The sequence below is a fragment of the Nilaparvata lugens genome, chromosome 11, assembly GCF_014356525.2.
Source record: "Nilaparvata lugens isolate BPH chromosome 11, ASM1435652v1, whole genome shotgun sequence".
NCBI classification, from domain to species: Eukaryota; Metazoa; Arthropoda; class Insecta; order Hemiptera; family Delphacidae; genus Nilaparvata; species Nilaparvata lugens.
In genome coordinates, this window is record NC_052514.1 from 6,001,554 (window position 1) to 6,026,449 (window position 24,896).

The 24,896-nt window shown below is 34.5% G+C and overlaps 1 protein-coding gene across 1 annotated transcript; it reads left to right on the forward strand.

Moving 5' to 3' along the window:
* Nucleotides 1-539: 539 nt before the first annotated feature.
* LOC111058825 lies at nucleotides 540-16,524 on the forward strand. The gene is made up of 4 exons (XM_039437471.1): nucleotides 540-629; nucleotides 1,822-1,898; nucleotides 13,733-13,874; nucleotides 16,268-16,524. The coding sequence occupies exons 1-4, from the start codon at nucleotides 593-595 to the stop codon at nucleotides 16,396-16,398; spliced, it is 387 nt and encodes a 128-aa protein (XP_039293405.1). The 5' UTR covers nucleotides 540-592; the 3' UTR covers nucleotides 16,399-16,524.
* The last annotated feature ends 8,372 nt before the right edge of the window (nucleotides 16,525-24,896 follow it).

The window sequence follows — 24,896 nt, forward strand, 5'->3', positions numbered from 1 at the left end:
TCGCGGCGCGTAAATCTGTACGCACCTTAAAACTTCAGGTTCACATTGTACTCGTATTTTAAAACAGTCATGTGATACTCTCTCCCAATGAAACTTTTCAAATATCAGAAATTAGAAACGTTTATGTTATCTATGAGGAATGCAAATAGCTGATGCCAAGCTTTTTATATCTGTATCTTACCGATTTTGTAAAAATACAGATATAGCCAGCTGATTAAAAGTGAATTGCTCATGTTCGCGGCGCGTATATCTGCACGCACCTCTACAGATGTGACAGTGCCAATTAAAGCAATTTACCCAGAATTCAGGTATCCTTAGTACATTGGATTGGAATAGGCCTACATCGTCACTGATTAAATCAACGTTCCCAGTTATGTTCAGCTGAATTGATGTCACATTGTTCTTCAATTATGAACACATACTATTCGATCTACTAAGCACTTACACTGTGAGCAATCACAGTTTGTGAAAAAATTTTTTTTCATCAACTAATTAATCAACTCCTTTTTTCTATCAACTCAAAAAGTTTTATTCTGTGTTTCAGATTGCTTCAATTATAGCATCGTACATAACCATAGTATCACTAAATGAGATGCAGAAGATTCATCATGCAAATATTCTGGACATAGGTAAAGAACATATGTCTATCACAGGAGGTAGACTCTCCGTTGTATTGTTTGAGTCTAAAAAAATAGTAAAATTGATTGATTGAGTACTTTATCTATGTAGATTACAATATATACTGGCTTATACACTTATAAACAATAGCTTACAATACAGCAAAATTATAGATGAATTTACATAACATATAGACTAATAAAATAATTATTGAACTGTATATGATATGAAAAAAGCAATTTGTAATAACTATAGATAATTATATTGTTATGCATCTACATAAATTGGCGGAGCTTAAGACATATCAATGTCCATTCTTCGGAAATAATATTAAAAATATCCTCCCCACTAACTCTCTACCAATAACATTGGAGAGTTTGATGAGATTTATGCTCACTCAAGCTCCAGGCTTGTGGATAATGATTAGCTCGATCATTATGTTTGAACCCACAGTTAGTTCGGTTATGAGATGACGATAAATAAAGATTTAAAAGGTTATAAGAAAGGAAGCTTCAGGGGTGCTCTTAATGAGAGAGAGACGAATTTTATTCTCATGAATCATATTTATCAGACAGACTCTCAAATGGTCACCAATCCAACGGGAGAAGCAGACTTTGTATCTTAACTCATCTGGGCAATAAATTATCAGGGCACCAAGGAGCTAGCCGCTTCCCTTCAACAGGGAAACATGATTCCAGTGAGAAAGTTAGTACCTTTAGAGAGTAATAAAGTAATAAAGTTGAAAGTCTTCATGATAAAGTTGGAAGATTTCGATAAGGAGTATAAAAATTCTCGAAACAGAGGTAGAATATTTCAGGAGTAACTTACATTGAGTTTTCTGTTCTATTTTGTCAATATAAAGGTGCGTACGGATATACGTGCCGCGAACAAGAGCAATACAATTTTAATCAGCTGACTATATCTGTATTTTTACAGAAACAGTGAGATACAGATATAAAAAGCTTGGCATCAGCTGATTAAAAGTGAATTGCTCATGTTCGCGGCGCGTAAATATGTACGCACCTTAAGGTACACATCCCAATCATAGAATCAAGTGTGTATGGAGCGAGAATCCGGTGTCTAAAATATTTTCTGATCGAACCAGGAGTATTTCCAAGTACCCATACATTCAAAATTGGCTCAATCGACTGTATTACGAAGTTTTTAAAGAATCTTAATAATTTTTTTTCTTTCTCTTTTCAGCACTAGAGATGATAGTAATCACAGTACGAGTAGTTCAAGTGATATTCAGTATGATATTGATTGTTGCAACATACAAGGTTAGTTGAAATAATTATATTATCCTCCTTTGTATCAATATTTAGAAATTGTTGAATATCATGTGTTTCCATGTCCTCGGATGGTTATAAGAATCTGAATATTTCATGATTCTTTATCATTCTATATCATATCATTTCAATATCAATGCATTGATATTATGATATTATTACACTTCCTCCCTCAAGCTCTCTAACAGAAGTATTATTTTAATACTATACTTGTTTGAAATAATTCTTTTCTTGAGCAATACAGCCTCAATTTGATACAAATTTCCCGATGTATAATGAGCTATGTAATTGATTTATCCATTAAAGGTAGACCACTTCTGGAATAGTATATTACGCTACAAGCTCAGAAAGTTAGTGTTTACGGTATGAGGATAGTTTCCCGGGCGAGGCAAGCCTCGCCGAATACCATAAACACCTTTCTGAGAGAGTCGCATACAATATTTTTCGCCGCACTACAGGTATAGCTGACGTCAAAAAGTTAGGCAGTTTCGTGGGTTACTGTCAGGATACAAAGCCTATGCCAGCATATTTTCTAAAATTAATGTATAATTGAGGCATAAATCAAATGTACTCACGTCAAATTATGTAAAACTCATTTAATTATAGTTTTATTAAATTCTTACAGTATTATTTCGTATAATTTACCAATTTATTGTCAGAGTCATTCGTCAACTGCCTACCAATGTTTACTACCTTATTTTCAATAATTAGGTTAGAGTGAATTGCGCCAAAATTGATGACAAGCCTTATCTGTCAGCTGTTGATACTGCCGGCTACTGTGCTACTGTGATATCTCTATATTGTCTGTTTTCATTTTAAAACTAACTCAAGCTTGTTCATTTCTGCAACCCCTGTTTATTTTCTGTTTATCTGCTTTAATTTTATAGTCTTCCCGTTTAACGTAATTTTTTGTCATTTTCTGTGTTTTTCGAACCTCTGTGTCTAATTTAAATATTAAAACCGCGTGGAAAAATTCCCATTGGTGGACTTTTCCTTATTAGGCACAGGATTGGTTCTTGCCCAAATCACGTGGTTCTTCTTCTCAGAAGAAGACCAGGTGATTTCCGCTTTTTGGGAAGAAGAGACACTTGCCTTCTGAGAATCGAATTATCAGGACCCGTTTAATTTGTCCTATTAAAATTAATGTTTAAATGGTTTCTCTTCTTGTTAAATGTAATATATCCAGTGTGTTAAATGTGTAGCTCCTCTGTAGTCTTGTGCTCTTAAATTAAATTGGAAGGCAAGTTCAATTTGTATAAGCTTATTCCTGAGGAAGAATTGTGAAACTAAATCCTGGGTGACGCCATTCCACGCCAGATCTTCAAGTGAAATAAAATTATTAAGTGAATTGGGGCCCCACGATCGAGTTGGTGAGCGAAAAATACTTATTCTATCCAATCAGTGAATTGAGAAAGCTACAATTTTCTATCAATTAATTATTGTGAAAGAGTGCAGGACTATATCCTCCTATAATACCGTGTAACCCCTATTAAAATCCTAATTGCACTATATTACCAAGAACATTCATTTTATTATCTCATATCAAGAACATTTATTACCAAATTTTGAAAACTCTATTATTCCAATTTGTCAATTATTTAATTAATTATTATTATTTGATTCTTAACGATTATAATTCATCAATAAATTTGCATAATTGTTAACCAGTTTCAGTAATTTCTCTAATTAGATCCTGCTCAGTTCGGTCTATAATTACCATATTGGTTTTCCTCTGTAGGAATTATTTCAGGTATTGGAATATCAATATTGAATTTACTTGTTATTCATAAGAAATAAATTACATTCGCTGTGCTCGGGTTTGAATTGCCTGGAGATATTGGTAGGCTATCACGCCTGATTCTCAGGCAGTTTATATCAGAGTACGGCGGAAATATTATTTCTTGTGGAATTGTAGGATATTCTGGACGGGTGTAGGCAGCTCTGCCGGCTGATTTTTTATCCGAATTACAGGTGTTAAGCGTCCAGAGGCTCTTGCGAATCCACAAGATTGGCGCCCGAACACAAGACGGTGAAGGAGAGGGAGCTTATTTCATCTTAATAATCATAAATTTATTTCAGAGATCGACTTATCTACGCTTGAGAGGGAGCAGAAATATAAATATTTCTTTTCAGTGGAGTCGTGGGTCGCCTAGCCATCAATACTCTGTTCAATATTGTTGTTCAATTTTATTTCTTAATAATTATTGATCGAATTGAGCAGGTATTTTTTGTTGCACTAATGGGGGCTACACGGTGTTACTCTGATGTATTAATCCCTGAAATGAACAAGCTTGAGGTAGTCGATTTATTTATTAATTTGTGATTGTTCATACACTGGATATTATTTTGATTGTGTTGAATTTTATGTTGATCATTACGGTATATTATATTGTAGAGTATTATTGTATTCTAAAACGTATTATTGTCGCGATTTTGTCTTGCTTTGAAGTTGTGGGAATTAGTCAGCGGTATTAATTCTTCAGAACTACAAGATAATTTGCACTGACCTGATTCTGTTATTCCAATTTGCGCGCACCACTATCATTCACTCACTATTTTTCACTTATTGGATTTCGTCTACACTTCACTTTTTGGGAGAATCATGGCAAACCCCGCCACGGAACTGGATGGGTCTACCACATTGTTTACACCGGCAGATCCTGTCTCACCCGAAGCTCCTCCAAAACCGGCAACCAGCGCGACTTCAGTTGACTTTGAGCGCGGCATTCGAGAGCGTTTGTCATCGACTCAGCTAGAGGAAAGTCAGCCAATACTTAATTCGGTGCAATCATCACCAATCGCCAACGTCGATCGGCGCGAGGTAGATCGTCAAACGTCTTCCAATGATGTCGTTGCTGCTGAGTTGGAGACCAAACAGCCGCAGGGGCTGCCATATCTACCACCTGGGACGATCGAAACCATACTTGAAGTTTTCAAGACCACTGCTGCTGGAATAGAAAAGAAATTAGAAGAAACCGGCAATAGATTGGACAAGAAAATAGAAGAAACAAGTAATAGTTTGGACAAGAAAATAGAAGAAACCAGTAATAGATTGGACAAGAAAGTGGAAGAAATGACCGCAAACTTTTTGCAACTCAAAAGTAACGTTGAGGATTTACATCGAAAAATGGATGAAAAACAAATTGAAGCTAAGAATTATACAAATGAACAAATACAAACGGTGAGAAGTGAATTTGGTGAAAGAATTCTAAACCAACACCGGGAAAATACTGAAGCAAATGGTGAATTGGAGAGCAAGATTACCCAGGCCAATGCTAAGCTAGCTCAGAATGATGTGAGGTTAGGTGAATTGGAGGCTCAGCAAACAAATCACACGGCCCAAATAAACCAGCTGAGAGCAGATGTCACACAGAATTCAGCTGAAACTTTAAATCCCGAAGTAATTAAGGGATTGAAAACTCAGCTAGATCAAACTAAAGCCGAGTGTCTACAAATAAAGAATAGTTTGGCTAACGTTTCTGGTGGTAATAATCATAATACTGGACAAATCTTGTCATCTTTACCAATATTTGATGATACTGAGTGCACCATTCAACCACGGGCATTCATTCAGCATTTGCAGGCTATTGATTCCGTTACTACTATACCATGGATTACGTGGAGAATGCATCTTTTACTATGTCTACAGAAAGAACCACTGATACACTTCAGAAGTCGCATTACTGAATTCAACTCGTTAAAGGATTTTATTGACAACTTCTTAGCTACTTTTTGGTCTCCTGCAAGACAGAGAAATTTATTGTCTCACATCATTACATGCAGATATGACAAGCAGAATACGGGGCTGTCCATGAGTGCCTTTTCAGCCCACATTCGCTATTTGAACAATCTGATGGATAATCCAATCGAGAATGGAAATTTGATCGAAATATTAATTGGGAAGTTACCTTATTCCATTCAGACGGCATTAAGCTCGCAAAGTTTTGAATCCTATGACAAGTTTGAGGCTTGTTTGAGTCGAGTACAGAGTGTAGACGATAAATTTGGTTCACGGAATTTCAAAACAAACCATCAGAAAGATGAGAGGTTAGGTGTTGTCGTGAATGAAGTTGAAACTCCTCATCGTAATTATAATCGAGGCAGTCAACCGAGTCGACCTCAAAATAATAGCCGTGGATTTGGAGATAATCATCGGAGAAATTATAATGAGGGAAGTTCATTTATTCCAAATAAATCAGTCGACTCAACTACAACTCCAGAACAAAACATAAACAGAAGCGATGATGTCACTCAACCGCAGCCATCTTTATCAACAACCAGTTCGTCGCCCAACCAACAATCTCAGTCCAACAAAAAGCAGTTCCATTCTAATAATCAGAAGGGAAATAATTCTCAGCGTCGTAATAACAATAATTGACAACCAGTTTCGACTGTCTCTGGCATCAATCATCATAAAAACGAGACAGTCAGAAAAAAAGTTATTCCGATCGTAGGAGTAACCGACCGTGAGGTGCTGCAGTCTGGCGGAAAAAATTCACACTGCTCCCAACCACGTGACAGCGGTAAATCCAGTCATGAAGAGAAAAATCTGCCTGCTCGTATTGCGTCAGCTAGTAGTGACAGTTTGCGGGTTCTGCCCCACGAGGCTACTAGTAGTGATGGTTTGCGGGTTCTGCCTCCCGAAGCTGATAAAGCCCCGAACATTGACCACATCACACCAGCTGCTTCACATTGCTCCATGATGCTCCAGCTCCACATTGTTCCAGCTGCTCCACATCGGTCCAGCTGCTTCACATCGCACCAGCTGCTCCACATCGCATCGTTGGATCTTCACATTATCATCACAGCACCCACAACTCAAAGCAAGTTGTTTATTTATTGTATTATATTGTTTATTATTGTAATATAAAGATTTGCTCACTGGCAAGTTAAGCCTACCCGCAATTACAACTAAATTTGAAATTAATTCTAAAATATAAAGTAAAGTTATTTTGAATTATCCAGACAAAAAAAAAAAAAAAATTATATAAAATAATTTGGAAAAATTAGCTTATTAACTTACTCTAAAAAAAAAAAAAAAAAAAAAAAAAAATTGAAGATAAAATAGAAAAATAGTCTGCTGTGATATTTATTAATAATTTTAGGTGTAGGATATTTTTGTGATTGAAAATCAACCATTAAATGGTCTTCATTATTATTAGTATTGTTTGTTTGAAATATTATTGTTGTTATCATTTGTGCTGTTGCATTATACATGCACTATTAACTATTAATTATCATTTGGTGATAAAATTATCTTGAATATTATATTTGTAGCATGAAAGCTCACTATAGATTAGAATTCTTAATTTATATGTTATTATTGTTATTAACTTAATGAAATTATTGTAATCACATAAATGTGATTAGTATTTTGAAAAAAAAATATGATGCATCAGAAATCTAAAACATGCATTCAGCAACTAATTTATAGGAAAATTTGAATATTATGTTACTTATTGTATTTTTGTATAGAAATGTTGAGAAATGAAGGGAATTTTGGAATCAAGCTTTAAAAATAAACAGGGTAGAAATTTTGATTGAACAAGTGGAGACTAGTTAAATGTATTGAATCACAGAGAGATATTATCAATCTTTGTAAGCTGGCATACTTGATGAAACTTGGTATAGTTATATTTTAACAGACCTGCAATATTGGATTAAAATTGTTATTAATGTTAAATTGTAAATTTTTGATAAAAATTGTTAATTGTTGGCATGGCCCTTTGATATTGTTATTTTGGCATCTTCTATGCACTCTATGCAGGTCTATTTCACTCATGCACCTCTGCTCTTTATTCTGTGAGGAGTGATGGGGGGCTTGTGCACCCATCCTCTCACCGTAGGGATTTTTTGGATTCTGTGCATGTGGTATTATCCCACCTCTGTACTTCCTTTGTAAGTCTGACTGGGCAAAAATCCCGGGACCTTAGTTTGTGGTTTCTGGCACCACTGCTGCGGCACAAAGCCATGCATATTTGTTGTAACATCATGCTTTTTTGTGCAGATTGTTGTTTGGCTGTGAATTTTTTGTGATAGACCCTAAGTCGTAGTTTTAAGTTAGCATATGTCATTGTACCCTTCTTGATTGAAATTAGAAAGCCTTTAATGGCCTAAAACCTTTCTAATTTGGGGGCTTTATGTCAGGATACAAAGCCTATGCCAGCATATTTTCTAAAATTAATGTATAATTGAGGCATAAATCAAATGTACTCACGTCAAATTATGTAAAACTCATTTAATTATAGTTTTATTAAATTCTTACAGTATTATTTCGTATAATTTACCAATTTATTGTCAGAGTCATTCGTCAACTGCCTACCAATGTTTACTACCTTATTTTCAATAATTAGGTTAGAGTGAATTGCGCCAAAATTGATGACAAGCCTTATCTGTCAGCTGTTGATACTGCCGGCTACTGTGCTACTGTGATATCTCTATATTGTCTGTTTTCATTTTAAAACTAACTCAAGCTTGTTCATTTCTGCAACCCCTGTTTATTTTCTGTTTATCTGCTTTAATTTTATAGTCTTCCCGTTTAACGTAATTTTTTGTCATTTTCTGTGTTTTTCGAACCTCTGTGTCTAATTTAAATATTAAAACCGCGTGGAAAAATTCCCATTGGTGGACTTTTCCTTATTAGGCACAGGATTGGTTCTTGCCCAAATCACGTGGTTCTTCTTCTCAGAAGAAGACCAGGTGATTTCCGCTTTTTGGGAAGAAGAGACACTTGCCTTCTGAGAATCGAATTATCAGGACCCGTTTAATTTGTCCTATTAAAATTAATGTTTAAATGGTTTCTCTTCTTGTTAAATGTAATATATCCAGTGTGTTAAATGTGTAGCTCCTCTGTAGTCTTGTGCTCTTAAATTAAATTGGAAGGCAAGTTCAATTTGTATAAGCTTATTCCTGAGGAAGAATTGTGAAACTAAATCCTGGGTGACGCCATTCCACGCCAGATCTTCAAGTGAAATAAAATTATTAAGTGAATTGGGGCCCCACGATCGAGTTGGTGAGCGAAAAATACTTATTCTATCCAATCAGTGAATTGAGAAAGCTACAATTTTCTATCAATTAATTATTGTGAAAGAGTGCAGGACTATATCCTCCTATAATACCGTGTAACCCCTATTAAAATCCTAATTGCACTATATTACCAAGAACATTCATTTTATTATCTCATATCAAGAACATTTATTACCAAATTTTGAAAACTCTATTATTCCAATTTGTCAATTATTTAATTAATTATTATTATTTGATTCTTAACGATTATAATTCATCAATAAATTTGCATAATTGTTAACCAGTTTCAGTAATTTCTCTAATTAGATCCTGCTCAGTTCGGTCTATAATTACCATATTGGTTTTCCTCTGTAGGAATTATTTCAGGTATTGGAATATCAATATTGAATTTACTTGTTATTCATAAGAAATAAATTACATTCGCTGTGCTCGGGTTTGAATTGCCTGGAGATATTGGTAGGCTATCACGCCTGATTCTCAGGCAGTTTATATCAGAGTACGGCGGAAATATTATTTCTTATAAATGAACTGAGTTTGTGGACTCAGCTTAAATTATTCTCTCTCGACTTGGAACATTATCACTGATAACGTCCAACAAATAAAATCAGGAATATTCTTCTCCTTTTTGTTGAGTTTATTCCATGCTCAACTTCTTGTTCTTCTTCTTCTTCTTCTTCTTCTTCGTTTTATTTTTCTTTTTCTTCTTCTCCTTCTCTTCTTTTTTTTCTTCTTCATCTTCTCCTTCTTCAATGTATTGAAGAATATTTTGAATACTGGAATTCAATGTATTTTTCGCCACACTGCACAGAAAGCAGCTGTTTTTCAGTCCCTACATAGATATGAAAGGCATTGTTGTTATTTTTTGTCACTTCTATTAGTACTGAAATTTCCCAATTCTCTAGCTCCTATTCATTTTGTTTCTTCATCCCTCACTCCTATAGTGTCAACGATAGTGTTTGATCAGCAATGGTATTGCTATCCTTGTCTATAATTCAACAAAGCGTATAGCGCTATCTCTTTCTCGCTTTGCTCTGTTGTCAAATAGTCTTTTAACAATGTAGAATTAATAATTAACCTTCCGGGACGCGCGCGTTGTACTTTATACAACACTTTATTCCTTCATTGAAATAGTTACTATATCAATTATTTATATGTGCAACTTCTACCATTATTTTCATTACAAGACTATTTTTAGATGTTAGTATGATATTTTTAGTATGTTTTGGATTTTAAATATTAGAGGGAACTAAAAAAAATAATGGTTATGTTAGAAATCTTTTAATACACATAGTAAAAACTCCATACAGAAACATACCTATCATTCAATGTTTGAAGTTCTTTTTTATTTCTCAATTTTTGTTTGTTCAGGCCACTTCAGTTCTATTCGATTGTAAATAATCTCGCTCTCTTTTGAATTCAGGTGCTAAAGATACAATATGCTGGTTAGTGCAATATAAAATCTCATCAATCATATCAAGGCTGATAACTGATAAAAATGCTTCAACTTCATCTTTTGCATTCTTACCCACCTTATTTGTACCAAATTTTTTTGAGAATTCTTATATATTTTTATTCTTAGTCTTGCTGGTTGTTGCTACTTCAGACGTACACCAGATTGTTCCACCATCCTTCCCAAGAATAAACTCAATATCATCATGTTCGAGAGAATTTCCATCAATGAAATTACTGGTTTCTAATTCACTTCCATTGTCACCTTCTACTTCACTATCATCCGAAAATTCTTTGTATTCTATCACTTCCTCACTGTCATCTGAAAAGTCAATGTTTTGCTCATCTTCTGAACTACTTTCATTGAGGAGTCGGTCTATTTCACTTGTTCTTAGAACATCTGACATCACGAAAATTGTCAAAACTGTTTATAATAAACAAAATAATTAATAATAACTCATCTGAAACTAACGGTAAAATCACACTCACGAAAAATGGACCACTAGACTTCAAACTTTACACTAAGATAAGACGCGCGCGATGTAAAAAGTACAACATTTCTGACACCGGTCTCTTCAACACTGAATAGGGTATGACCAGTGATTGATAGTAATGCAATATTTTGTCTATGGGCGGAGCTATATGTCGCGGAGGAATACTTAAAGGTTACCAACCTCACGGATGTGAATTTCTCAATTAAAACGGAAAACTTTCTGTCTACTTTTTATAACGGCGCGCGTCCCGGAAGGTTGTTAATCAACAAAATATTTCATCCTAATTATGAAATTATTGAAAAATATAATTGATTATTTAAAACTAGAATGAACAGTTAATATTACATCAATAAACCTGTATCAGCTACCGTCTATAGAAGACGGAGGATCAGCAACGTTTTTCTCCTATCTTTCTCAACTGTCATTATAACGTGGACCTCACTATAGACAAGAACAAGAATCTTCTCATCCCTTTCTATCCCATTCTTCTCAAATCTTGTTCTCCTTCCCATAGTCAAACACATTCCAGGAATGATGGGAAGAAAACCAAGCTGACATATATATTATTAGAAGAAAAACAAGTATCTCATATCCGCTAGTCGGAAATGTTGATGCAATCCTCCAATTCCAATATTGACAATGGACTCTCGAATTATTCCTAGAATTCTAGATTCTCGAAATGAGTTCCAAACGCAAACAGCACAAGAATAAATTGGTTCGAACTTCAAACTCTTCCCTCTTCCCACATGTTCGTTCCTTCTCACTTCAGTTCTCTCTTCTTTGCTCCTTCCACTATCTTCCTCTTTACTTTCTCTAGTAATCGTTATATTTTTCTCATCGCCCTTTCCTTACGTACATTGTTGGTTGTCATGTTTGAGGAAGAAGAAGAAGAAGAAGAAGAAGAAGAAGAAGAAGAAGAAGAAGAAGAAGAAGAAGAAGAGAAGAAGAAGAAGAGAAGAAGAAGAAGAAGAAGAAGAAGAAGAAGAAGAAGAAGAAGAAGAAGAAGAAGAAGAAGAAGAAGAAGAAGAAGAAGAAGAAGAAGAAGAAGAAGATGTTGATGTTGATGGTGATTCAACTTCACTACTATGAAGGTATACATAGATAGACTGAGATAATATTGTAGCGTGGGAGTCAGCAGCGTTATATATATATATTCATTTAATCCATTCAAAATCTATATTAGAAGTTGATTCATATTACATTACTATTTCTGGGACACCATGCATCTTCATTTCCGAAATAAATTAGAATTTTCTCCACTATTTTCGGAGTTTTATCAGATTATTGTCAGAATTTCACACTCTGAGATTCGAATCTATTTCGTACTAGACTGTCAGCATCCCTCATAATTGAAACTAACGCTTCCCTTTTAATAAATGCTGATATTTTAAAGTGAATCTGACTAGAGTTGAACTATTCGTTAATTCAAGGTCAACAAAACATGTTTTGCTTGAAATATGAGATCAAATTTCCTCGGTTCGAAAATTTGATGAATTATTTTTCGAGTAACAAGGATTATTTTTCAATGGGAGCGTAGGAGAATACAATGAAGAATAGAATTAGTACAGTATTTTGAATCAGCATTTTCTCATATCCTATCATATTAAGCAAGCATTTTCTGTATTTATATATCTGGTTATTTTTATATCTGGTTATTTTTATATCTGGATATTTTTATATCTGGCTATTTTATATCTTGTTATTTATGTTTAACGGATCTCGAAAACGGCTCTAACGATTTTCACGAAATTTGGAACATAGGTAGTGGGTTTATGATATGAAGATTCGATTGCACTAGGTCTCATTCTTTGGAAAACTCGCTGAACGACATTGAAAGGATAATTCATCCTTGGAAAACAGATGATAATTTCGTCGTCTCTCGATAACAGAAGATGCGTGTGCCTGTGTGGGAAAGAGGGAGAATTATTTACAGCTGTTTAATCATAGCGAGAAATTCTATATAGCTAGACAATTTAATCGATTTGATCAACATAATCAGATTTGTTGACATGACATGATAATCCTCCTAAACTAGAGTATAGCATAATTTTCAAACTTGATTCAAGTGATTAGTGAGTGTTATTTTGTTATTCAATTTGGTTTGTATATAATCTTAATTATAAATTTGCTGTTTTCAAATGTTTGAACAGAAAATTGAACCTGAATTCAAGTGTATGGAACATAACCTACTTTCTGGACTATTTATAGTGTATAAATCAAACTTCGGGAAAGAAACAGTTTTGGGCTATGCCTTTTAGTACTTCCCCAATCATTTTTAAGAATTGTGTTTGGTTTATGAAAAATCAATAACTAAATAACGAGCGAAGCTCGGTGCCCCGATATTAAAATATGATTACTTGTCCACCATACAATTACTGCTTCAAATGATAGTTGGGTTCAAATTATTACTTACACCCTTACTGATTATTGGTTGTCTCAGTTCAATAATGATTCACTCAGGAAAATTCATCAATTTATAATTTAATGAAAAAAAACAATTGGCTTATACACGTACGGGATAGAAAAATTCACGAATGACGCATCATCACGTCTGAACTACTAAGCTGATTAACTTGAAATTCGGATAGATTCTTAATTTACCAAAGATGGTTATAGGCCTATCGCTAGTTCTTCGAGATTTCAGTACGTAAAGTTTTCAGTTTGTCTAAGTTCAGTCTATTTGTGCTTCAAACAGACCCTTGCGGAGCACGGGTTACCTGCAAGCTTGTAAATAGAATGGGAATGAAATGTTAAACTGTTTCAAATGTACATCAGTACTGTTGATTGCAGCTTTTAATAATATCAAGCTTTCAATTCGATTATGCAGCATTAATGTAGTGAATATTATTTTACCAGGGTCGTTCGAAATACGTGTGTCCATGGTTGGTGTTATCACTGTTGATGGTGATCGTTGAATCGATCTACCTTCTAATGATGGGTTTGGAACTGATAACGGGAACGCTTAACAAGCAGATATTCTCACTAAGCACGCATATCTGTAAGTAAATTCACCCAAAATATTAATTTTTTTGAATAGAATAAGACAGTCAATTCTCTAAATTGGAGAGTTAAATATATCAAAGCCCAGTAAGCAGTTGTTTTACCGTAGGCCTACTACATGGGAAAATTCTCAAGGAAACATTATAAAACCGGTTTCGCACAAAAATTTCATTCATAAAAATAAGTTCTATTTATTCATATTAACTCTGTTTTAGCAGATTAACCTTCTAGTCGTGACCCTGGGTCCCAGGGTAATTTTTGTTTCAGTTTTAATTTTGCTTCCGTTCGCTTTACTGTCTATTGTGACCCATGTAAATTCATGTCAGTACACACTCAAACTTGATGTAGAGTGTTAGTGATCTGTGACTTGTTGTTTTCGTGAAATTACGCTTTTGGGACCCAGGAACCCAATGGTCACGACTAGCGTAACTTTTTCATTTTTTTCAAATGCACATTTTTATGCAATATAGTGATTGGATTCAAGCAGTCAATATGTACATTTTGAACAGAGACTTCGAGGAATGTACAAATTGACTGCTAGATCTATATTTCAATGACATTAATGATGCTAAAAAATAATTCATAGTTCAGATAAAGATACTGACCCTGAGTAGGATGATAGTGTAACCAACGAACTTCATGTGATCCCAGGGATACTAAACACCCCCTAAAAGTGAAATTTATATGACCTTATATATTTTTCATGTTTCTATAGTAGTTTCCCATTTTGGTTTTAGGATTTGTAATAGTATTTATCACTATAATTTCATAAGTTTTTCTTAAGATTGTGCAACATGAACTTGAGGGTAGGGTAAAAACTACCCTAAGAGTGAGCTATGACCTTCCAATTTTTTTCCTATCTTTCTAGTAGTGTTGCATGATCCATCATAGCATTCATTACTATAATTATTCTTTGTTCACTTTATATGGAATAATAGCCAAACTTTACTTTTCACTACCCTAAAAATGCAAGGTTTTATAAATATAATAAAGATCGATTTCTGCTTCGTTTTCTGCTCGTTGTGTTCATCAATAATCCTTGCACATATAAGAGTCATAGAATAATATTATATCTCAAAATATATTGAAATATTCAATATGAAAGGAGTGGGTCCCTGGGACCCAGGGTCACGATTAACGTCAGAAACAAATAGGGTCACGACTAGAAGGTTAATACAAAAAAATTATCCGTCTTAGGAAAATTCATAATAAAGCTGTATTCGCACACAACAGTGACAGTGGAAAATGACTTTTTATCTATATATCTATATAATCTATATAATATATATATAAAAGCGAAATGGCAATCACTCACTGACTCACTCACTGATTCACTCACTCGCAGAACTAAAAAACTACCGGACCAAAAACGTTCAAAGGTATGTTCAGTTGGCCCTTTAGAGGCGCACTAAGAACGGATTTGGGAAAATTTTCAAAGATACGCCCAAAATCTGCGTTTTTCCAGCGTTTTTTTCTGCGTTTTCTCAGTTTTATCGAGAACAAATGAACGGAAAATGTTCAAATTTAGTACAGAAGCTTAGCTAGGGTGTTATAATGTTGTGTTAGAAAGAATTTGTAATAACGTCAAAAATATGGCTAAAATTAGCGTTTTTTTCTGCTTTTTCTCAGATTTATCGAGAACAAATATACAGAAATTGTTCAAATTCAGTAAAAAGCTAAGCTAGGGTGTAATAATGTTGTGTTAGGAGGAATTTCAAATAACACCAAAGATACGCCCAAAATTAGCGGTTTTTTCCGTTTTCTCAGTTCTTTCATCAAGTAATAGACAGAAAATGTTCAAATTTGGTACAGATGTTCAGCTAGGATCTAAAAATTTTGTGATGAGGTGACTTTAATATTTCATCAAAGATACGCCCAAAATCAGCGTTTTTCCAACGTTTATTTCAGCTATACTGCGTTTTGTCAGTACTTTGACTTTCTGATGGAATGGAGCATGCTCAAATGAAAAATGTAGGCGAGCGAAGCGAGCCCGCTGACCTCATTTTTGGACGATTTAGTGGGGGGTCCAGGGGCGGAGCTCCCTGGCTAGACGGATATGGCGAGCGAAGCGAGCCTGACGGCTAGTTTCATATATGTTCCAAATTGTATCATTCATACTCACTCACTCGGCTGGGCTGAGTGGGAACTGGGAATAGTCCAAGTAGTGTGAATATTACATTGTCACTGTTCACTGTCAGCGAATCCAGCTTTGAACATACTGTGACAGCGGTAATAAAGGATTGAATTATGTTTTTGTAGATAACTCATCAGAAAAATATGAAACTAATAAAGGAGTACCGTACAATGATATTGCCCATTCATTAGTTGCTTGGGATTCGATTCAATTCCTGATTGAAGATTAATAATATTGTCTCTTGTTTTGATTTCCAGCGATCACGATCTACTTTATTCTGGTAGTGTTCAGTCATTATCGAGAGATGCGACTCATCGAATCGGGAGCCCTGGATTCAACTACTGCAGTCAACTACGATAGCAACAAAACGAAACAACCCGATCCTTGAAATTGATTATAACAGAAAAAAACGTCCAATCCAATCATCAATATTATCATTGTATATCATGTACATCGAATCAAGAAATGTAGAATATTCTAGATTTCTTGCATTAAATAAATTAATAATATTATTGATTATCTACATTTATCTGTTCATTGAAGACGTGTTAGACGTTTTGAGGTTCATAGCCACTATGTATTGAAAATTCAAGAAAGAAGCTTTATTTTATTGCACTAGCTGGCCTGGCGAACTTCGTACCGCTAAATAGTTTAATGCATCTCATGAGAAACTTTAGCTGGATGCACACCTGAGGAGGCGCGATGCGGAGTTTTATTTATATAGATAATTTTCCAACTGATATATAAATAGTTCAATTCTGAACACCGAAGACAGCACAAATACTCGAAAAAAAGCAATGTCTTTAGAGCATGTAAGTCTTTAACCTGAGGCCGCACTGCTGGATGGTTACACACAGAACAGTTATTTTTTTTAGTCGGGGCGTTTAGAATAAAATACATGGGCGGTTATGGAGCAGCACATACTCTTGTCTATTATCTACCGACGGCTGTCGTAAGACGCAATTATTATAACAGCTGATTTTTATTTCTGTGTGTGGCCAGCTCACAAATCTTCTCCCATAAGGATTACATGTAAACTTTGAAGGGCCGTAGGAAAGAGTCCTGAAGTCGGATTATGAATTTGATAGGCCATAAACCTGGTCCTGAACATAACGAACACAACTAAAAAAAATCATCAAATTCGGTGAACACATGAAAAAGTTATTGAATGACAAAATTTGAGGCTCGATTTTTATTTATTGACCAAGCGAAGTGAGGTCTCAGATTCAAGTCGACGGTTTGGCATTTCTCTTAATGTTTAAATGTTTGAATCTTTTAATGTTTATGTTCAAATGTTGCGCATTTACGGCGAAACGCAGTAATAGATTTTCATGAAATTTGATAGAAAAAATATGTTTGCACGTCGACGTATATACAAGGTTATTGGACATTTTGCATTTCAAGGATAATATAAAAGGAAAAAGGAGCCTTCTTCATACGCCAATATTAGAGTAAAAATCAGACTATAGAATTATTCAACATAAATCAGCTGACAAGTGATTACACAGATGTGTGGAGAAGCCAGTCTATTGCTGTATTTCCATAAGGTCTATAGTTTCAATCAGGTACTTGTGAATGAGGATACTGCGTGAGGTCTACTGTTCACAGAACTACTTCTACTAGTAACGAGTTCAGGAGGATTATCATGTCATGTCAAAAAATCAGATTATGTTGATCAAATCGACTAAATTGTCTAGCTAGATAAAATTTCTCGCTGATTGATTATGATTACTAGTAGTTCGTATTATTGATTATGTACATTTCTCTGTCTATTGAAGACGTATAATGCATAAGACGTCTTGAGGTCCATAACCACTATGTATTGAAAATTCAAGAGAGAAACTTTATTTATTGCATTATTATAGAGGAATCTGAATGTAGTAACTTAGAATCGTAAGCATGGGATTATAGTAGGACGGATTATACAATCTTTAACCTCATGTATACTAAGGTGAGATCCTCTTTAAACTATCACCAGTGGTTGAATGGGGAGTATTGCTGTTTTGCCTAACATTTACTGACTATTTGTAGTGAAATGGTTGAATCTTGAAGCGGCTGGCTGGGTTTCTGTAATAATATTGATGGAAACAATGGAAACAAGAAGCTTTGTAATTTCATGCATGATATAACAATAACCCGACTACCTGATATTCAAGCCAGCGGCCAAATTCTGGGATTCTTGGAAATTATTATTTCAATTTTACATTGCAGTTTGATTTACTTATAGCTTGGAAATCCATGGAGTATTGTATATTAATATCATAGACATGTAGAGTATATTGCATGGGTTATCTTGGTGGATAAATTGGCCTTCTTAGAGAATATTATATAAATACATGCATGAGTTGTTATGTCGGTTGAGTTGTTATGTGCTTTGAGAAGGAAACTTGGGTTCTCTACTAAGAATGGACGGTTTTCAGGTCAACCCCCTTGAATTTCTGTTCTGATACGATACTCTACAAGTATTATATGCGTTGTAATTTCAAATTGAATTTCATCTCCAATGAAATTTGAGATCTAAATTTCATTCAGTCCAATCTAAATTTCAGTTTAAACCACAATAAAATATAATCTTCAATCATATCAAGTCTCGTTAGTTGTAATATGGTTCATTTTGAGTTTAAGGGTAACCGTCCACTGGAACCGTATTCAACCGATCCGTTCGGCCGTTGGATCGGACGAATCTGCCGGCCGTTAATTCGGCCGAATATGGTCGTCCATTGCTGGAACCGGTTACGTCAGTCTAGTTGCCAATTATTGAATTAACTACTATCATAGCCAACAACATGCTTCATAAACAATGATTATATTGAGATTTTGAAAATTGAATAAACAAATATCCGCTAAATTAGTTATTCATTACAATAATCTTACTCTCAACAGATATCCACTGAATTAGTTATTCATTATCAAGCAATCTATGTTCACAGATTCCTTTGAACATCACAACGATGATATCTTTTGTCTCGCATATCCCACAATTGAACATGCTCTTGAGCCAGACTTATCAACTTTCAATTGTCCATAGTTACAACTTTATAAAACAGAACAACTTCAAATAACAAAAACAAACAAGACTGTAAAACATTTTAAGGTTGGGAAGACTTTGAACAATTATTATTATGAATTATTGAAAAATCGAAAACCTGAATTTACATATTTGTTGAACCAGAATATTGTTTTTGAAAAGCATAATGTATGATTTTGTTATGATCAGATTGGAATATTTCAAATGTACCGCCATAAAGACCCCACATAATGGCCGCTCCATAAGGAACACAAGTTTCATGACCTGTATTTATATACCTTGATACTGTGCCGTTCATACACTCTCACCCAGCCAAAACAGTAAAAATCGACAATAATCGACAGTAATCGGCTCGAGTTAACAGTCAAAGTTGCTACATAAACGCTCTATACCATGGGATATCTACGTACGCTATTGTTTCTCTATGATATCAATTAATATGAGATCGATTCTGGAGGAACTTAAAAAACAATTCAATGAAAAGCATTCTCATTAAAAAACGTCGATGCTCCTCATTGAATCTATTTGTTAGGGAATCCTGACATTATAAACGAATCTCATTAAAGCTGAGTTGACTTTTACAAACCACGTTCATTATTCACCATTTTTTTCATAATTTTCATCATGATTCATCATTACATTGAGCTCTAACCATTTGTATCTTTTAATGAATATAGACAGAGACAAATTTAATGATTGAATGGTATCTATATAATGTGATGAGTTTGATCTATACTGTTGTGAATCGGAACAAGCAAGAGGGGGATATGGAAAGAAGAGGATGAAGAAGAAGAAGAAGATGATGATGATGATGATGATGATGATGATGATGAAGATGATGATGATGATGGTGATAATGATGATGAAAGTGATGACGAAGAAGATGATGAAGAAGAAAAAGAAGATGATGATGACGAAGCAGAAGAAGGAGAAAAAGAAGAAAAAGAAGAAGAAGAAGAAGAAGAGAAGAAGAAGAAGAAGAAGAAGAAGAAGAAGAAGAAGAAGAAGAAGAAGAAGAAGAAGAAGAAGAAGAAGAAGGAGAAGAAGAATTTATTAGAAGATGAAGGAGAAGAAGAATTTATTAGAAGATGAAGAAGAACAATATGGTATCCTTACTCTATGAGATAAATGAGCAACAAACATTTGTCCCAATCAACACTCTGAACTCTCGTACAGTGAGTATTGAGTATTACATCGATACAATATCCTCATTGAATGGAAAAAGCCTTTTTCAATCGTTTCCAATCAGTTTGAGAGCGAACAAAGCGTGTCATTCTCTTTGAATATCCGATCATGCATTCAGTCGAGTGTGAGTGAGACTCACATCAAAATGTCAGCTTTAGTTGACTGGAAAACATCGGTGTTATCTATGAGGAACTGTGACAGTTCTTAGTTTAGAACGAGAGATCAACTTTTTAGTGAGATTTGTAACTGTCTCTCACTAGTTTCTAGATGGGAAGACTCACTTTAGAATGTCAGTATTGTTTGACTGGAAAGCGTTGGTGTTATCCATGAGGAATTCTGACAGTTTTCACTTCTAATCTAGAGCATTCAGTGTTAAACGATTAAGTGAGATTCACTTATTAATGTCAGTATTTTTTGTCTGTGAAGCTTTGGTGTTAACCATAGTGAATTCTGACAGTACTAATTTGGAACAATTCGATCAATGTTCCGAATTCACTTAATGCTCCAAATTCTATCAATGCTACAAATTCGATCAATGTTCCGAATTCACTTAATGCTCCAAATTCTATCAATGCTCCAAATTCGATCAATGCTCTAAATTCGATCAATGCTCCAAATTCGATTAATGTTCCGAATTCAATCAATGTTCCGAATTCAATTAATGCTCCAAATTCGATCAATGCTTTAAATTGGATCAATGCTACAAATTCGATCAATGCTACAAATTTAATCGATGCTTCAAATTCAACAAATGCTGACAGTTAGAAGTGAGTTTCAAATCGACGAGAATTTCACAATATCTGAAAGTGTGAATTGGAGCATTTTTTATTATTTAAGTTTTGAATTAAGTTTATCAAATGCTCATTTTTCATGAGCATTTTTTATTTCATTGACATTTTGGAAAAAGAGGTGGAAAAAAATATTTTGTGTTAAAACTTTGTATAGTCTATGTTATCGATATGGCTCGAAGCAAAGAAATTATTAATCGTACAATCTAAGTAATATTTTGGTATTTTTTGTAAGATCTATTTGAACCTAAATGGCGGAGGACTAAGATATTCAAATTTTATGTTAATTTGAAAGTCGGAAATAAGATTTGTAAAATTGAGAAAGGAGAACCAGCACTCGCCAGCCAAATGCCACCATAAGAGGACCCCAAATATTTTAGAGCGTAGTACCTTGCTAATGAATTTGTAAAAGTTAAAGTTAAATCAAATTATTAAATTTCTTAAAAGACTTCGTGATGCTATTGTAAAGCAGAAGTCATTTTCAATTTCAAATAAATTTATAACCCCTTGGAAGAGACGATTCCGGCTACCATATTCCCGGACCACATGGAGTTGGATCGACATCGGCGGCTTACAAGAAGATTTTCGACACGTGAGTGATAAATATTGAATTAGTGATGGGCGCCCTAGTGCTTCGAATTAATCTAATAATCAAAGCTAGCTCGCCGAAAGGGTTTTTATTATAAATTAAGAAATTAATAAGAGTAATACTTGCGCAAGTAAAATTAGTATTAAAGGTATTTTATTGAAGAAAAAATATAGATCAATACATTTCAGAAATTTCTATTGAATCAAAGAAGTATAAAATCTAGGCTATTAAAACATATGCATATGATATTTAATTTTTGCAATATAATTTGCGATAGTTTGTTATAGCTCTAATTCACTAGATGAATGGCTCTACCTATTCCGTCAGGTGCCGAATCTTGCACCCTGAGATAAAAATATATATTCGATACAAAGAAATCTACTAAGTACTAGAGATTTTAATATATATATATATATTTGGATTATTAGTGGCTAATTTATCAAGCTGATCTTAAAGCACATATTTTTTAATTGAATTGTCCAAGTCGACAAGTATTAGCAAGCGCATATCGCAGCTACATGCAAAAGAATGCATATGATTTTAAGATAAAGGCACATGGTAATGATTCGTGCCATAAATCTAGAATATAAAGTTTAGCCTGTGATATTTTACTGATTTCAATTATTGTTCTATTTTTATATTATATTTTTTATCGCTCTTTATATATTTTTTGCCTCGATCTATTTTTTGCATTATTTGTTAATATATGTATGAAATGTTTATGGTGTGCAATTTATTTTTATTCCTCAACACTATAGTATAAGTATCATATTTATATATATTATTTTTTATTGAATTACAAGAGTTATAGGAGAAGCCCATACCTAGGCCTATCAAGATTTTTTGAGACTGAATCCTATTAAAAAACCACGACCTAATTATATGATTATATCAAAATCTCATGCTTTACCGACTGATGCCAAGCAGGAGGCTAATCGTTATTTAAATATAAAGAATAACGTCAGAGAAACATGCCGTACCAACGTGGGACTGATGATGAGAGCCGAGCTCATTGAATAATTATTTGAAATTAAGTCAATAACCATATTGAAAATTATAGATAACTTATACGAGTTTTGAGGAAAACTGGCGAAGTAAAATTTGTATTACTTTTTGGGGAATCAATAGCTTTAAATAAGAAGAATTATATGTTTTAAAGAAAATTTTATATTATTAGTACTGTAAAAAATACATGTTTATAGAGAGAGATTATATTTTATAAGCCTAAACTGCTATTACTTTCTAGTCAAAAATATATTATGTGTTTAAGCCGGTTGGAAAATAAGTCACAGCCTGTAAACTAGCCAAGAATAAATTAAAACAAAACATTGGGGGCGCTAGAGCATTATAAAAAACTTAAGTATAAATACCTTGTCTTTGAGTATCCAAACACTTTGCACATCACTGTTTCACTGTAAGTCCCGGTTTGTGTCTCTTTTTTAAGCATTTTCGCTTATCATTTATCACTTTTTAATTAGCATTTATCATATTTGACATAATGAATCACACTCCCGCAAACTCTGAAGTTTCATATATGTACGGCGGTTGCACAGATCCCACTTTGTCGACTCCAAGCACATCAAACCCCACCACGGTAGATGCCAATACGCCACGAGAAAGGGAACCAGGAAGCGTCGGGTCGATAGTCTTCGATCCACCAGGTCTGCAACCTCTATCATCCACTCGAATCGACGCCGCTGACACACCATTGAATCAACGGATAGCAGAGATCAACTTTGAAGGGGGCGAGGAGCAGCCTGCAGAACCCGCATCGCCGGAGGCCGAGTCACACCTGGGCAAACAAAGTATATTTTCAGTCACAGAGTTAGATCCGCTTCAAAAGGTAATAATGGAACAAACTAGCAGTACTTTCAATATTATGTTACAAAACACAATGGATAATATGATGCAGGAGATTAAAAAAGAGATTGCTGCAGTAAAAGAGGAAAATAAACAAACAGTGGAACAGGGCATGAAAGAGACCACAGGCGCTATAAAATCAGTAGAACGACGGTTGGATAATATTGAGACTAAAGTAGAGAATCATAGGGAAGAATTAAAAGCAATGATAACTCTACAGAAAGAAAGTCAGGATAAAGTTACGGCAGGATTATCGGAAAGGTTGGATACGGTTACCTGTGAACTCAACGAAAGGATAGATAACCTAACCACACAAATCACTACACCCATTCAGGATATAACAAATAACATTAAGGCCGATTGCCATCAAGAAATCCACAAACAAATTACCGTTGCCAATCAAAATTTAACAACTACAGTTGACAAAAATATTAACAGTATTAAAGAAATACAAAATAAACAGATTAATATGTCCACAAAAATGAACCAACTGCAAGGTAGCATCAATCAAAATACAGAAACCTGTAAAGCTTTAAACGGAACTCTACTAATTCAAAAATCCACTCTGACTCAATTAAATCAAGAAATAAACGCAAATAAAATTACACATAATAGTCAATGGCAGATGACACAGGAAAAAATAACAGCATTAGAAAATCATATTCAACAACGACCTCAAGGGATTCAAACAGACAACCTCAACGCACATAGTATATTACAAGGACTGGGAAAATTTGATAATACTGATCGCCATTTGCAACCTCAACCATTCATTGATCAGATAAAATTAGTACAAACTCTTGCACCTACCTCTTGGAGCATGTGGCGTCTTCGTTTGACTAATTTATTGATTGGCGAACCCCTGATGTTCTTTCGGAGTAGAGCCCATGAATTTACATCATTGGATGAGTTTGTAGCTGTCTTCCTGGAACAGTATTGGAGCAGAAGTAAACAGTTGGACGTGCTAGCGGACATTATATCATGCGATTTCAACCCTAACTTAGACGGTGCATGTACCACTTTCGTCACTGCCCTACAGTTTAAAAATTCTCAATTGAGCGAGCCCATTAATGAATCGGCATTAGCAAGTATTATTTTAAAGAAGCTACCGTATCAAGTTAGAATGGCACTCGCCACACAACCCATTACTGATTGCAAGCAGCTGATAAATCATTTATATGGCATACAGTCTGTGATGGCAATATCAAACCACCGTTCAGACCAGAGATACGCACAAAATCAACATAACTCAAAATTTAATCAGTATAACAGCCAAAATTATGAACCGGTATCATATGATCGCTACCGATCTGCCCCTCAATTTGAACGCCGCTATGAGCACAGGCAAAATGGTAACTGGAATAATGAAAAATTTCAAAATCGCACAACCAACCACTATGCCCAGCAGAGCAATCGTAAGAATCACTATGATGGCC

What these genes read in the sequence shown, in the direction of transcription:
- LOC111058825 (XM_039437471.1), top strand. Translation starts at nt 593, where the DNA reads ATGCAGAAGATTCATCATGCAAATATTCTGGACATAG. An exon ending in TGATTGTTGCAACATACAAG is followed by an intron (nt 1,899 to 13,732) that starts GTTAGTTGAAAT and finishes TTATTTTACCAG; the next exon opens with GGTCGTTCGAAATACGTGTG. An exon ending in CTCACTAAGCACGCATATCT is followed by an intron (nt 13,875 to 16,267) that starts GTAAGTAAATTC and finishes TTTGATTTCCAG; the next exon opens with CGATCACGATCTACTTTATT.